Consider the following 15470-nt stretch of genomic DNA (forward strand, 5'->3'; position numbering starts at 1 on the left):
ACATATATATTTGGCAAATTGTGTTCCATAATTCACTTATTATATGCAGTATGTGCATGTGTAGCATGGTTAGCTCAGCTAGTTCGCTAGTAAGCACGGATGGTGCAGTGAAAAGCGAAGGCTGGTAGCAGATTACCTCGACAACACTCCCCGATGACGTAACCCTCAGAATTCAAAAAGAACGTTGTTGCCCTTAGCTAGCGGCGTGTTCGTCTTTAGCTGACTGGTAACGCGTTCGTTCAACAAATATTTGGACAAGTGAGAGGCCGGGGTTCAAATCCCACCTCGGACTCAGGCAATTTCTCACCTGTTACACATGGTTATTTCACTTAACTGTTTTATGGACATTATTGTTTCCTTAACCGGATGAATGTACCTAAATTAGGTAATGTTCCTTCGCTCTCAGAACAGCTTTTGTTCGCACTCCTCAATATAAAATTTCCTGCCGTCGTTCTTATGAATGATTTTGTATGTGTACATGAAAATGGCTATTACGTATATTAGTTGCTGATCTGAGAGTAGATGACAGCAGTGATGGATTGCAGAATGTACACGTGAGAACCCAGAAGGTTACCAGAATATGACTATTCATTTTGCTGCCCCCTTGTGTTCAAAAGTGACAAATAAATGCATTTTTTAAGGGACTGGCAGCAGCTGTCACTTCATGCATCTGTGACTGCAAATGCCAAGTCAGCTTCATAATAGAGATCTGTTATAGACACCAAGTCAGCTTCATAATGGAGATCTGTTATAGACACCAAGTCAGCTTCATAATGGAGATCTGTTATAGACACCAAGTCAGCTTCATAATGGAGATCTGTTATAGACACCAAGTCAGCTTCATAATGGAGAGCTGGTATAGACACCAAGTCAGCTTCATAATAGAGATCTGTTATGGACACCAAGTCAGCTTCATAATAGAGATCTGTTATGGACACCAAGTCAGCTTCATAATGGAGATCTGTTATAGACACCAAGTCAGCTTCATAATGGAGATCTGTTATAGACACCAAGTCAGCTTCATAATGGAGATATGTTATAGACACCAAGTCAGCTTCATAATAGAGATCTGTTATGGACACCAAGTCAGCTTCATAATGGAGATCTGTTATAGACACCAAGTCAGCTTCATAATGGAGATCTGTTATAGACACCAAGTCAGCTTCATAATGGAGGAGACCCATACATGGCAAATGACATCAATCACATCATGTTATTTTCTTAACAAGCTTTCCTTTAATAAATTAAAGTGTGTTCTCTGATTTTTTTATAGCAATGATAATTGTGCAGAGCCATAGTCAGTTAGCCTGATGCTATGAGAATCTAATACACAGTTGGGTGGATTTGTCAAGCAATTAAATACTTGATCTTTAAAAGAATGCTTGTAATAGTACAATAAAGAATGCTCCAAAATCACATGAATACAATGCATGCCTCTTAAAGGATTTACACATGCATGAAATAATAATGAATAATTCATAGTGTGTAATGAATAATTAAATGGTAAAAGCAAAGAATAGCGTATAACTGAAATTAATGTTCAAATAATAACAGGGTGGTTATAAAAAGGCTCAATTTATTTATTTTAATGGTTATTTACTGCCTGGTCCCAGGAATGCTTAAGAAAACAAGATATTTTGAAGCAGGTTGCAGTGAGGGCTGAACTAATCTCAGATAGATGATGAATATTCTTTATCAGGGGTTTATCATAAGCCGATCACAGCCCTTTATATTCTGTACCGGTGTAAGTAATCAGTCATTGATTTACCTAAGCAATAAAACATGCAAGCGAAAAAAGCCCTCTTTTCTGGTCAGAGCAGAGGAGAGAGATTAGCATGAGGTAAACAGCAGTACCATGAACACATACCATTCATTCCTCTCACTTCTCTTCCTTGTGTCCTCTTTCTGCTCCTGCCTCTTTATTCTTTATTTCTCATCTATTCTGATATTCTGCTCTCACCTCTAGATCTGGGTCACATATGTAATTGCTTTGGATTCAAATACCTTTCTGTTCTTGATTGATCTCACCTAGTGCAATTGAGCCAACCAAAAGGCCTGGAATGCGAGGTTTACACTTGTTGAGAGTATTTCATATGTTCCAATACACCAGGCTAGCTCAGTAAAGCGTAGAAAACTATTAGAATCCCAAACACTTACATATTTGTCCCAGGTTTGTTCACCTCCTTCTCTCTCCTGACAGACCAATATTGGCTCTATCCTGGCGGCAGTGAACCCCTACAAGCCTATCGCCGGTCTGTACGACCTGGCGGCTGTGGACCTCTACAGCCAACACCACCTGGGCGAGCTGCCGCCCCACATCTTCGCCGTGGCCAACGAGTGCTACCGCTGCCTGTGGAAGAGGCACGACAGCCAGTGCGTCCTCATCAGGTGAGCCCAAGGCCCCGAGGGTCTCTGGCCTCGTACGGACCCATATGGCTGGGGCTAGCTCACACACTCCAGGCTGACGCTTACTGGAGTGTGTACACCTCTGCCATTACACACTGTTCTGTTCTGAGCGTCTGTGAGCGGGGTCTCCTTGACTGACAGAGCTCACACACTGACGGCTGTCTGCCGAACACTTCCAGCCTGTCAGGAATTTGTTCTGTGATAGCGGATAGGGGTCGTACTCTACCTTGCTGACAAGAATGTGTCCCAGTAATCTGCCCCTCTCATCTGCCCCTCTCATACACGGGATTGATTTTATCAGAAATGGCTGAGGCTGCGCTTCAGGCAGATGGAAGTCCAAAGATATGCAGGTTTGGGACTACAGATGACAATGAGCTCATTAGCTAACTCTGGCGCATTTACATTGATGTGGAAACTGAAAATGTTGATTCATGTGCCTGTCCCTGATAAATAAAATAAAATAAATAAAGTGGTGTTTGTAAAGCGGAGGAATAGCATGTGTTGTGTATGTGTGTGGAGTGTGTGGGGAGAGCGTGATGTTGAGGAACACTGTTTGTGCACGCAGTGGAGAGAGTGGTGCAGGAAAGACGGAGAGCACCAAATTGCTACTGCAGTTCCTGTCAGTCATGAGCCAGAATTCCGCTGGGACCCCGCCCTCTGAGAGGACCACGCATGTAGAGGAGGCCATTGTACAAAGCAGGTACATGCCTGTGATTCAATACACTGCACACTCCTTCAAACTCAACTATGCTTTATTAGCATGTCCACAAAAGCAGCAATTTACATAATCTATAATAACCTAAATATCTGCTAATAAGTACACGGTCTCTCTCATTCTGAGACACACACACACACACACACACACATACAAATACACAGTTGCACACCCATACCTGTACATACTCGCTCTCGCTCTCTCTCTCACATACAAACACACACTCATAGAAAAAACTAGCAGAACAGCTATATGTAGTTAAAAGACAACTGCCATTAGTTATAGCTCTTTTCTCTTTTTCTGCAGTCCCATTATGGAGGCGTTTGGAAATGCCAAGACTGTGTACAACAACAACTCCAGTCGCTTTGGGAAATTTATCCTGCTGCACTTCTCCCAGAATGGCAACATCCACGGAGGCTGCATAATCGACTGTATCCTTCTGCTGTTGACACACCCATCCACACACTTACTGAGAAACAGGGAGAAGTTTCTTGTCTCTTCCTGTTCCATTACTGAAGAGTTCATGCCTGCATGACCTATAAAGACCTACATCTGACTGACTTGTATTTCCTTAACATGTCTTATTCAGATTTACTTGAAAAGGTGACTTTTTCCCTATGACCTGCTGTGACCTCATCATCTTTTGCCTCTCAAACTAATTTCCTGCCTGTGTATATCAATGCATTTCAGTGGTGTTTAGTATCAGCCTGAAAGAACATTTATGCTTTATGTGAGTGCTAAAACATCCCATGATATAAGGGCTTAAACTGCAGACTGGGACATCTGTGAGATTTAAGATTGTTATGAAAAGTTCTTCCCTTGTTTAGAACCGAGTGGTGCGACAAAACCCAGAGGAGCGTAATTTTCACATCTTCTATGCGCTACTGGCAGGAGCTGACAAGGACAAAATAGGTTAGTGCAGCCTGCTGGACAGGAGGAGTACAGCACCAATGGCATAGGCTGAACTGCAAACCCTTCCTCTTCCCTGTGGGGTGGTAACTTTGTCACGGAATAATCACAATAGGTTACACGTCTAAAGTTTGATATGCACTACAGCAGACCAAGTGCTGAAGTTCCAGTTATCCCTGCTGAAAAAAACAGCTCAACCGGGTTTTGAAACAGTTGGCTGCTGGTTGACCAGTTCAGACCAGCGCCCAGTTGACATGGTTTGACCAGCTAAAGCGATGTTTTGAAACAGCTGCTAGCTGGTTGACCAGCTACCAGCTCAGACAAGCTACCAGCACTAGTTGGTTGACCAGCTCTTACCCAGCTAGACCAGCTTCATGACTAGCTTGGCCATGCTGGTTGACCAGCTCATATCCAGCTAGACCAGCTTTATGACCAGCTTGACCAGCTCAATTGTCAAGCTGGTCATGCTGGCATATTTGGATGATATGAAGTCATACACAAATACAAGAAACTGAATTGAAGTGAGATATCATTCATTCATCATTCAAAAAAGAGTGAAGGCACTGAGTGTTATACACTTTTCAAGGCTCCTTCTTGTGCACTTCTTGCACACTGAGACATTATTATTTTTATGTAAACTGCTCTTTGGGATGACAGTGGTGATGAAATGAATGTCTTTTTCAGAGCAATACTTCCTGACAGAGCCAGAGTCATACCACTACCTGAGCCAGGCTGGCTGTGTGAAGGACAGGAGCTTGGATGACAAGCGGCTGTTTGACAGCGTGATGGTGAGTGACTCTTACCCTGCATAGTCACCGTACAAACAGGGCTTACAGCATATGTACAAACAGCATATGCACATGTAGCAACTGGGGTCAAGCATTATCCTGTTGTTTTTTGCTCTACATTATGGCATGTGCATTCTAATGTGTGGATAAAAGGAAAAGCTCAAGCTTCTGTGGAGGGATGGGTGTTGGAAAAGTGGGTGTTGCAGGTTTTTAAGGTAGCAGTAGCGTGTGCTAAATTTCTTCTCGTTTCCTGACTGCAGGAAGCACTGAAGGTCATGGAGTTCAAAGACGAGGAGATCCGCGACGTGTTCAAGCTGCTTTCGGCAGTCCTGCAGATGGGCAATATTGAGTTCATGACTGCAGGGGGGGCCCAGATCACCACCAAGGCAGGTGAGCACTGCCTGCCATGACCCTCTCCATGTAAGGACCCTGAACCAGACCTGCTCCAGCCTGCACTAGCACCTGCTGTCTCACCCTGCCCCTGATCAGAGACGGGGAATGAGGGATTCTTCTGTTTGAGAGCAAGGCACCCCAGCCAGACAGTGATTAGGGGTCAATCAAGAACTTTTGATCTTATTAGTTTGCCAGGCTTTGTAGTTTCGATGTAGTATAGTGTGTGTGTGCCTGTGTGTGTGTGCGTGTGTGTTGTGGTGTGTATAATGATGTCTTCTCATGTCAGCAGTGGTCAGTATTGTGAATGCATGTGTGTGTGTGCATGGGATAATGGGTGTGTGTGCTTACAGTATGTGTGTGTTCTCCTTGTGGTGTGTACACTAATGTCTCCTTGTGTCCGCAGTGGTCAGTATTGTGAGTGCATGTGTGTGTGTGCTTACAGTATGTGTGTGTTCTCCTTGTGGTGTGTACACTAATGTCTCCTTGTGTCCGCAGTGGTCAGTATTGTGAGTGCATGTGTGTGTGTGTGCTTACAGTATGTGTGGGTTCTCCTTGTGGTGTGTACACTAATGTCTCCTTGTGTCCGCAGTGGTCAGTATTGTGAGTTCATGTGTGTGTGTGCATGGAATAATGGGTGTGTGTGCTTACAGTATGTGTGTGTTCTCCTTGTGGTGTGTACACTAATGTCTCCTTGTGTCCGCAGTGGTCAGTATTGTGAGTTCATGTGTGTGTGTGCATGGAATAATGGGTGTGTGTGCTTACAGTATGTGTGTGTTCTCCTTGTGGTGTGTACACTAATGTCTCCTTGTGTCCGCAGTGGTCAGTATTGTGAGTTCATGTGTGTGTGTGCATGGAATAATGGGTGTGTGTGCTTACAGTATGTGTGTGTTCTCCTTGTGGTGTGTACACTAATGTCTCCTTGTGTCCGCAGTGGTCAGTATTGTGAGTGCATGTGTGTGTGTGCTTACAGTATGTGTGTGTTCTCCTTGTGGTGTGTACACTAATGTCTCCTTGTGTCCGCAGTGGTCAGTATTGTGAGTGCATGTGTGTGTGTGTGCTTACAGTATGTGTGGGTTCTCCTTGTGGTGTGTACACTAATGTCTCCTTGTGTCCGCAGTGGTCAGTATTGTGAGTGATCTCTTGGGCCTGGACTGCTTCCAGCTGTCTGAGGTTCTGACCCAGCGCTCCATGATCCTTCGAGGAGAGGAGATCTGTTCTCCTCTGACTGTGGAGCAGGTAGGTTCAGCTGACACGCCCAGACACACCCTCAGTCCCCTGCCTGCCCTACAGTATATCTACACTCAGCGACCACTTTATTAGGTAGACCTGTACACCAGCTTGTTAATGCAAATATTTAATCAGTCAAACACATGGCAGCACTAAATGCATAAAAGCATGCAGACATGGTCAATTCAAAACCATTATTTATTTCACCCAGGTCTGCCCCCATTAACAACCCTGCTTATTGTGAGAAGAGACATAAAACCAGAGTGTTTTTGTCTAGGAGATGTTCTTCTGGCTCTGTTAATGGAGTCCTACAGCACTTCCTCATAATGTATCCTCACACTGGCCAGGCTCTGATGTCTATTTCCCTGACCCTGCACAAACTCTCTCTTAACTCTCAGACCAGGAATATGGAGCCACTGCTGCCCTTCAGAATTAGACAGAGAATGACTGGAATGATGCATTACAGTCAGACAGCACAGGACTCCATCAGTAGAGGACACATTACACTAACAATGCAGGGGATGACAAAGCTCAGCAATATGTAATCAATTGTGATGTGGTTGTTTCTTGTCGGTATAAACCTGTAGTGGTGTCATAATATTATTATCGCTTTATTAGATTGCGTATGTCGTATCATTATTTTTAGTCCAAGTAAAAATGCTCAACATAAAACGGCCACATATAACAAGGGAGAAATTAAGTAAATACAAATTCTACTGTGATTCTAAATGTGTATGTTTTCAAGATATTTTGCAATGTAAAGGAATTTGTACATGTAGGTGTGTGATGTATCTTGTTAGCATTTTGGACCGGGCGCCTTGTCAATCAATCATTTAATCGAACATTCGATCAAGCAATCAATCAGATTCTAAGGAGCATATTTTTTACACTGAAATGTTGTTGTGAAAGGATTGTAATTAGGTTTCAAAGTTGGTCCATTAAGGAAATGAACACAGAGATAAAGACAGGATCGTCCACCGCATGTCTGCCCCCGGCCTCTCCCTCACCCAACCAAATGGAAAAAAAAACAGCTAATCCTAATGAAAACAATGAGAGAAAAAATAAGGAGAGGGGCCTCTGGACTATGGTCCTAGGATTCACAGACCGGGTCAAGGACTGTACCCTTCTTAATGTAATGTGTGGCTTCCACTTTCTGAAACACTTCTGAGTCTCTGAGGGAAGTATTAGATAATCTCTGCCTTTGACATTGCATTATGTCTCTTATCAAACAGATATGGGAGGAGCATATGAGGGAGAAGCAGCTCCTCTCCAGCTCAACAACACCAAGTGAACACAGAGAGGTTTTAATGCATATCCAGTGCAGTCTGTATGTATTTGGACAGTTGGTACAATTTCAGTTCTTTTGGCTCAGTAGTTCAGCGCATTGGGTTTGAAATGAAACAATAAACGTGGGGTTAAAGTGCAGACTGTCCTCTGTAATATGAAAGGGATAAGAAAGCTTTCGGTATCTAGTCTTGATTCTAGGCTTTGGATTGTCTTCTTGGCGTTTCTTGACATGAGGCCCGGAGTTGTGCCAATGACAGTGAAGGAAGCCAATTGTCAAAATACATACGGACTGCACTGCAATAGTTGACTGTGGTCAATATTGCAAGTTTAATAGAGCTGAATGCCCAGCTATACTCATAAAACATTAATGTTTATTACATTCTTAATGGGCTCATTGCTTTTCACTATGTGTTGCCATGTTGACGCTTTCCTCTCTGGCTGACAGATGGTGGGTTCTTGTGCTTGTTTCTCATCTGATTGACAGGCAGTTGACTCGCGTGACTCAGTTTCCATGGCATTGTACTCAGAGTGTTTTTCTTGGATCATCAAGAAGATCAATCAGAAGATTAAAGGGAAGGACAACTTTAAATCCATCGGCATCTTGGACATCTTTGGCTTTGAGAACTTTACGGTGAGTGCTCCCACTTCCTGTAAGGTGCTAATAGAAGAGTGAGCTTCTGTCTTACTCCCAGTTGAAGTTGTGACAGAAGTGTGATACCAGTTCATGGTATGTGGTCATATGGTTTTGTGTCCCTCTCTGTCTCACAGGTAAACCGATTTGAGCAGTTCAACATCAACTATGCCAATGAAAAGCTGCAGGAGTACTTCAACAAGCATATCTTTTCCCTTGAACAGCTGGAGTATAACAGGTAGGATTCAATGAGAGAACACCACAGTTCTCCTCATGGTATGATTCATCATTTATTAGTCAATATTGCAGTTGCGTGATTAGTGCACAAGACCCAAATATAAGCCATATAAGCTACACACATACACAAATACAAGTACACACACACACGTTTCTTACATTTCTATATTAGTGTATAGTATAATAAATCATATAATATCATTGTATGTGCAGTACTGCGCAGAAGTCTTAGGCACCCTAGACTTTATTATATATATTTTTCTTTGTGTGTGTTAGTATAAAATCACATATTTGAGATTTCCAAATATTCATTTTCCAAAATATTAAATTTTACAGAGACATTTGAGACGGGTGCGTGGGGGTTGGACCCAAAATGCACGACTCAGAAACAATAGTTATATAAAGACCCCTCAGGGCTTTATTCGGGACGAATCCCAGGAGCGTAGTCAAAACAAGCAAAGTCCGTACACGTAGATCCAGCCAAACAAATAAACAAATAGTAAACAAACAAAAAGCACGGTGCCGAGGGAAGAGGCAAACTCGTAGTCGGTAGACGTGCAGGGAGGTCCGGTAGCAGGAGAGCTGTCAGCGGGGCAGACGAACAGGCGGACGGCAGGCAGAGGCGTAGTCGTGGGCGAAGCGGGAGTCGAAACCATGAAACAATCAGCGAAGCAAAAGTACAAAACGGTAGGCGAGGACGTGGTCAAAAACAAACAGTGGTCAACAAAACAGAAATCAATAAACAATGGTCGGTAACAGGCTTGGATCGTAACGTGAACTCAAACCGTAAGTAATGCTCAAGAGTTCCGTGGTAAACAGAGGCAGACAATTTCGCGAAGAACAGTTGCGCGACTGGGCTATAAATGCGGGTGTAGACAGGTGTAGACAATTTAGTTAGAGGGTAGCAAGGAAATGGAAAACAGGTGCGATGGAAATTAGTAAATGACATGCACGAGAAACGTAAGGTAACATGAACACATGATTAGTTTGTTAGTTTCTACCCAATCCTGATCTAGCATTAGTAGTTTTAGTAAATAGACAAATGGAAACAATTAGGGAGTGAATGACAGAAAGAGAGAGAGAGAAAAGGCAGAACGCAAGGTTTGCGGAAAGACATGTAAAAGTGTATGCATAAACAACGACCAGATAACGTAACAATAAACATAAATCAAAACATAACACAAAACGAAACTAAGACGTTAACCATTCAACATAACAAGGTAATATAATCGTACGAAACATAACTAGACATGACAAGAAAATAAATCGTAACGAAACATCAACAACATGACGAACCTAGACTAACATAATACATGATAAGACACTACGTGATTAAGACAACATGAGTAAACATAAAACATGGCAAGACATACCTGAAACGTGACAACATTTTTGTATTTAATTTAAAAAAGTAACATTTTTTACATGGAAACTTGATCAAAGCTGTCTGAGATGAGAAGCAAGGAGCCAACCAAAGTCTGCAGAAGAACTGCAGAAGTTCTCCAACATGCTTGAACAACCTCCCTGCAGATTGTCTTATAGAACTGCAGGATAGTGTTGGCTATCATGGAGAAGTGATGCAGGGCTGTTTCACAAAAACACAAAAAATATTGATTTGATTCAGTTTTTAACAATTCTGCCAAATTACTAAAATGTAATGTAAAATGTATAGTATGTTTATTTAGGACCTTTCATTGAATTATTTTTGAAAGAATCTTATCTGTACAGAGTGTTATACAGGTGCCTACGACTTTTGCACCGTACTGTATAGTAGAGTTCAACTGAATAAGCAGAGTTGCTCGGAGTTGCACCAGTGACAGAGGCAGGGTGGTGGCAGCCTATTACTTACCCGCCCTTTATCAGGCTTGAGAACATGTTTGGTGACAATTGGGTTCTAAACCAAGATAATATATGTATAAAGTAATCCAGCGCTGCAATGATTCACCTGCTTAATTGGCACGTTAGCCATGACTTATTAGTGCATTAGCTGTGACAATTGGGTAAGTTGAGTGCATGGATGTCTCCGTACATGTGTATGACTGACTAAACAAACGTGTGTTTCACTGATCTCATTTATTTTTCTCATAGGGAGGGTATACGCTGGGATGCAATAGACTGGATGGACAATGCAGAGTGTCTGGATCTAATTGAGAAGGTATAAGTCCTGCACACATTATGAAACAACCAATGAGACCAACATTGAGGCCACTGAGACTTGCACTGATATTAGCCATAAGCCATTATGCTAACTCTGAATCTAAGTTGTTGGAATCTGGTCTGTAATAAAATGTTGTTTTGTGGGAAGCTTTTAAATAATTAAGGCCATGAATTCTTCTCAGCCTTATTTCTCTATTTATACTGTTTATTGGGTGTGCTCTAAATGTTTCATTATACTAATTCGAGCATAATCAAAGTTTGATATGAAGTACATGATAATTTACAAACTATATTATTAAATGCACAAATTAAACTCATGTACTGCATTGTCTAAGTATATTAAGACAGGATTAGTAATGAGAGTTTATGATTCTGTACAGTGACATCATGGCTCTTGAGCAGATAAGTGTTAAACCGTAAGAATGGGCTCCTGATACCGAAGAGATACACTACTGTGCCTGTGTAACAGCTTAAAAAAGGAATGCCTTTTCAGCTCGAGATACTGTAGTGCAGGGATCAGACGACTCTTGGTCCTCAAAGGCTGAAAACTGCTGGTTTTCCACCTTTCCTTTACCTGGGAATCAGTCATGAAGACAGTCTGACCAATCGGTAGCACTAATTACCCGGGAGAAGAGAAAACCAGGGCTGGATTTGGATTTGAGGGTTGGGACACATATTATACAGCCAGGAATGGTTTCCTTTAGGAAACTGAGTGTAGTGTATCTGCCTCTTGTTATCCGCCAGAAACTGGGCCTGTTGGCACTCATCAATGAGGAGAGTCGTTTCCCCAAAGGCACAGATGACACACTCCTGGAAAAACTACACAGTCGTCATGCAGTGAGTATAACACACTCCTGGAAAAACTACGCAATCATCATGCAGTGAGTATAACACACTCCTGGAGAAACTAGTTATATATAATATTTCCTCTCACTAGTTCCGTGCATAATCTATTATGAATTGGATATTTTGTTTGCTTGTGTAGGCAAGCAGTGAAAAGCAGACTGAGGATTGTATTAAAACTGAACTGCTAGTACTGACATTGACAGTGAACATCCAATCTTTATTATTGATGAGTATTCAAGGTAAGTTTATATATACAATGTAGTCCAGAAGTATTTGGACAGTGACACAATTGATGTTTTGGCTCGGTACTCCAGTACATTGGATTTGAAATGAAACAATGGATATGAGGTTAGACTGTCCATTTTAATTTGAGCTTTTACATCCATATCTGGTGAACCATGTATGAATCGTAGCCATTTTTATACATATTACCCCTGTTTTAGGGAAGCTACATGTATGGTATATACTATATAACATTAGTACTGTATATTCCCCATCTCATATAATGGCTCAATAGTCTCTGAAATATGTGAGATTGCAATATTAATTGATTTGAAACATGAGAGATTGTTTCTATATTATGAGGTGTAATGTGTAACATGTGCTTGCCTCCACAGACTAACCCTTATTATGTAAAGCCCAGGGTGGCAGATCACCAGTTTGGCATAAAGCACTATGCTGGAGAGGTAATTATCTGTTTAATATTGATGATTAAAATTTGTGTTCTGAGATGCATTTGCAGATTACTACCCAAAGAACTGCATGCACACTGTGCCTTCTTAGGATTTTGGAACACTCTGCCTCTATACCTGAAGCCTTCTAATGCCATTTCACACTATAGAACTGAATAAATGCTAAAATAACTCAAAACCTGCCCACAAGCTCTGGTTACAGTTGCTGTGGCAGTCAAACTCTTAATGGTTCCTCTGAAATTTCAGTACATCAGCAGATGTTTAAACTGTACTGTTAGAGTGATGTGAGTGGAGAGTACTATGCCATAGAAGCCTTTTTGAACCCTGAGATTCATTGTAAACTCTTAAAGTGTGAACAGTCAGAATCCTTCAACGCCCCCCCCCCCCCATTCACACTCAAAAGAGCCACTGATTGAATGTGAGATTATATGCATGATTTTATCCTACCACCAATTCAGAAAAATTTGATGTGGGAGAAGAAAAATAGAACATAAAATATAACAAAAATCTAAATAACAAAATCACTGGTTTTGTCTTGCAGTTACATTATATGTGTAATCTATGTGTAAATTAATAAAGCACAAAGATGAACCCAGTCTAATACTCTGAAGTCTATCTAACATTAGAATTCACATTAGGAACGGGGAAATTGAGTGTTTTAGATACTTCCTGTATGGTATAGCTGGACGGGCCCTTTTAGTGAAAACGCTGTATAGTACAAAACAGACAATGACCACAAGGACAAAATCCCATTGTGATACAGTGGTGTATACATATGTATACTCTATATACATAATGGCAGGCTCCAAATTGGGGAGTATAAATGATCTAAAATGATTAATATCCACAGTCACAGGCCACTGAGCTCAAGAGGGAGTTCCCATTCCCTGTGGATCTCCTGCTGCGAATACCCAGCCATCACTGCGAACACCCAGCTATTCTCCACATGCGACTGCCGCAGGGCGACCTTTGGCCTACTTGCCAACTATATTGGCACTGGTCCTGAATCACTCACTGCACAGCAGGCAGAGGATGACATCAGAAGATCGATGCATTTGGAGAGCGATGCGGTTTGAAATAAATTAAACAAATTTGAATGAAGAGATGAGCTCCGTGCTGAAAAATCAGCTTAAGCTAGGTTTTGAAACAGCTGGTAGGTGGTTGATCAGTTCAGACCAGCTCGACATGGTTTATCTGGTTGACCAGTTCAGACCAGCTCCCAGCTTGACATGGTTGGACCAGCTGAAAACTGAGCTGGTCTAGCTGGGTGTGAGCTGAGCATAACTGGATCTTACAGCAGGGTCCAGTTTGTCCTCTGTCTGGCTCAGGTCTTATACTTGCAGTTTTAATTAAAGAGAGTTCTGTGTGTCTCTCCTAGGTTCTGTATGACGTGAGAGGGGTTCTGGAGAAAAACAGAGACACTTTTAGAGATGATATTCTGAACATGCTGAAAGAGAGCAGGTGAGTCACACCAATGTGCTGCCATTCAGTGCTCTATTAAATGCGCATTCATATATAAAAAGAAGATAAGCCCACACAAACAATAAAATTCTGAACAATAAAATCAGAGGTGGAGAGAGTCAAGCAGTGTTTGAGTAAATTCTCTGTGTAAATGTAGAGTACTGCAGCTTAGTAAAGAAGTCCTGAAATGTTATTTATTAACCTTATTTAGCATTTATTTATTTAGCATTTATTTAGCAAACTCCTTCCATTCTGTGGATGTTATGTGTTTGTGAATGCTGTGTGTATTTATGTGTGTTTCAGGTTGGACTTCATTTATGACCTGTTTGAGCAAGTGGGGAGCCGGAGTACTGAGGAGACTGTAAAGATGGGCACTGCCAGACGCAAGCCGACAGTCAGCTCCCAGTTCAGGGTGAGATTTCCAGGGAATTGTGGGTAGGAAATGATATGTTTTTACAGGCACACCTTTGTATTAAGTAGTGTTTTCTGTTCTAATGCCTAATTATGTTAAAACACAAAAATGAAGTATAAATTAATGTTTGCCTCGCAAATATCTGCTGCAACCATGTTGATAGATCAAGTATGATGAAATCTTTGGCCAAGAAATTAGGCTGTGTGTGTATTTGTGTGCATGTGTGTGTGCATGCCCATGTGTTTGTGTGTGCGGGGGTTCCATATGTGCATGCACGTGTGTGTCTGTGTGTACATGTGTATGTGTGTTTGCATGGTCTCCTGGGTCTCACTGAACATTCTCACCTCTGCTGTTTCTATTAGCAGTGTATATGTACATTTGCAGTCAATATTGTGCTTAATATGATGCTCATTGGGGTGACATTAGCTAAGGAAGTAAGGGCTATAGTCGTCTGGAGTGTCCCTGAGTGAGACACCTAACCCCCAATGCTGAGCTGATTAGTGCCTTGCATGACAGCCAAATGTGTGTGAATGGGTGACTTAGAGGCATTAATTGTACAGCACTTTCGATAAAAGCACTGCATAACTGCAGTCCATTTACCATTCATATTTGTGTGAGATGTAGATTATAGTAATGACCAATGATGATGATTATAATAATGATGATGATGATTGTTATTTCATTCACAGGACTCCCTGCATGCTCTGATGGCCACTCTGAGTGCTTCCAATCCCTTCTTTGTCCGCTGCATCAAGCCCAACATGGAGAAGGTGAGCCCTGTCGCAGTCAGTACTGAAATAAAATCTATTTGTCTTATTGTTGTTCATAGATGGGCCTTCTGTGTGAGCTCTGAGTAATGTAATCTTATTAGGGATTGTAATGGAACATAATGCAATATAAATGACTGTCTCACCAAACAAAAGGCAACAGGCATGCTGTTCTATCTGCACTAACAGATATATACACGCACTGAACTCTTTATTAGGAACACTTATTCTTGTGATTATCTAAGCAGCCAATCATGTAACAGCAGTGCAATGCAAATACAGATACAGATATAGGTCAGAAGCTTCAGTTAATGTTCACATCAACCATCAGAATGGGGGAAAAATGTGATCTAAGTGACTGATTATTGGCCAGACAGGGTGGTTTGGAATTTTTACACACAACAGAGCTTGTGAAAAGCCAAAAAAATCCAGTGAGTGGCATTTCTATGGGCAAAAATGCCTTGTTAATGAGAGAGGTCAGAGGAGAAGGGCCAGACTGGTCAAAGCTGACAGGAATGTTACAGTAATGCAGATAACCACAC

The 15470-nt window shown here is 41.7% G+C and overlaps 1 protein-coding gene across 1 annotated transcript in view; it reads left to right on the top strand.

The window, feature by feature from the left end:
- Positions 1 to 15470, top strand: part of myo10l3 (myosin X, like 3) — a 76175-nt gene that overhangs the window by 41363 nt on the left and 19342 nt on the right. Inside the window, exons 4-19 of the mRNA XM_061235017.1 lie at positions 2201 to 2388; positions 2972 to 3106; positions 3428 to 3552; positions 3711 to 3724; positions 3949 to 4033; positions 4715 to 4818; positions 5079 to 5208; positions 6329 to 6447; positions 8210 to 8356; positions 8494 to 8594; positions 10682 to 10748; positions 11495 to 11587; positions 12214 to 12282; positions 13667 to 13749; positions 14053 to 14161; positions 14851 to 14931. Of these exons, the coding sequence (XP_061091001.1) occupies positions 2201 to 2388; positions 2972 to 3106; positions 3428 to 3552; positions 3711 to 3724; positions 3949 to 4033; positions 4715 to 4818; positions 5079 to 5208; positions 6329 to 6447; positions 8210 to 8356; positions 8494 to 8594; positions 10682 to 10748; positions 11495 to 11587; positions 12214 to 12282; positions 13667 to 13749; positions 14053 to 14161; positions 14851 to 14931 (1650 nt within the window). The remainder of the gene's footprint in view (positions 1 to 2200; positions 2389 to 2971; positions 3107 to 3427; positions 3553 to 3710; positions 3725 to 3948; positions 4034 to 4714; positions 4819 to 5078; positions 5209 to 6328; positions 6448 to 8209; positions 8357 to 8493; positions 8595 to 10681; positions 10749 to 11494; positions 11588 to 12213; positions 12283 to 13666; positions 13750 to 14052; positions 14162 to 14850; positions 14932 to 15470) is intronic.

This window comes from Conger conger, chromosome 3 (assembly GCF_963514075.1).
Source record: "Conger conger chromosome 3, fConCon1.1, whole genome shotgun sequence".
In the NCBI taxonomy this organism is placed as follows: domain Eukaryota; kingdom Metazoa; phylum Chordata; class Actinopteri; order Anguilliformes; family Congridae; genus Conger; species Conger conger.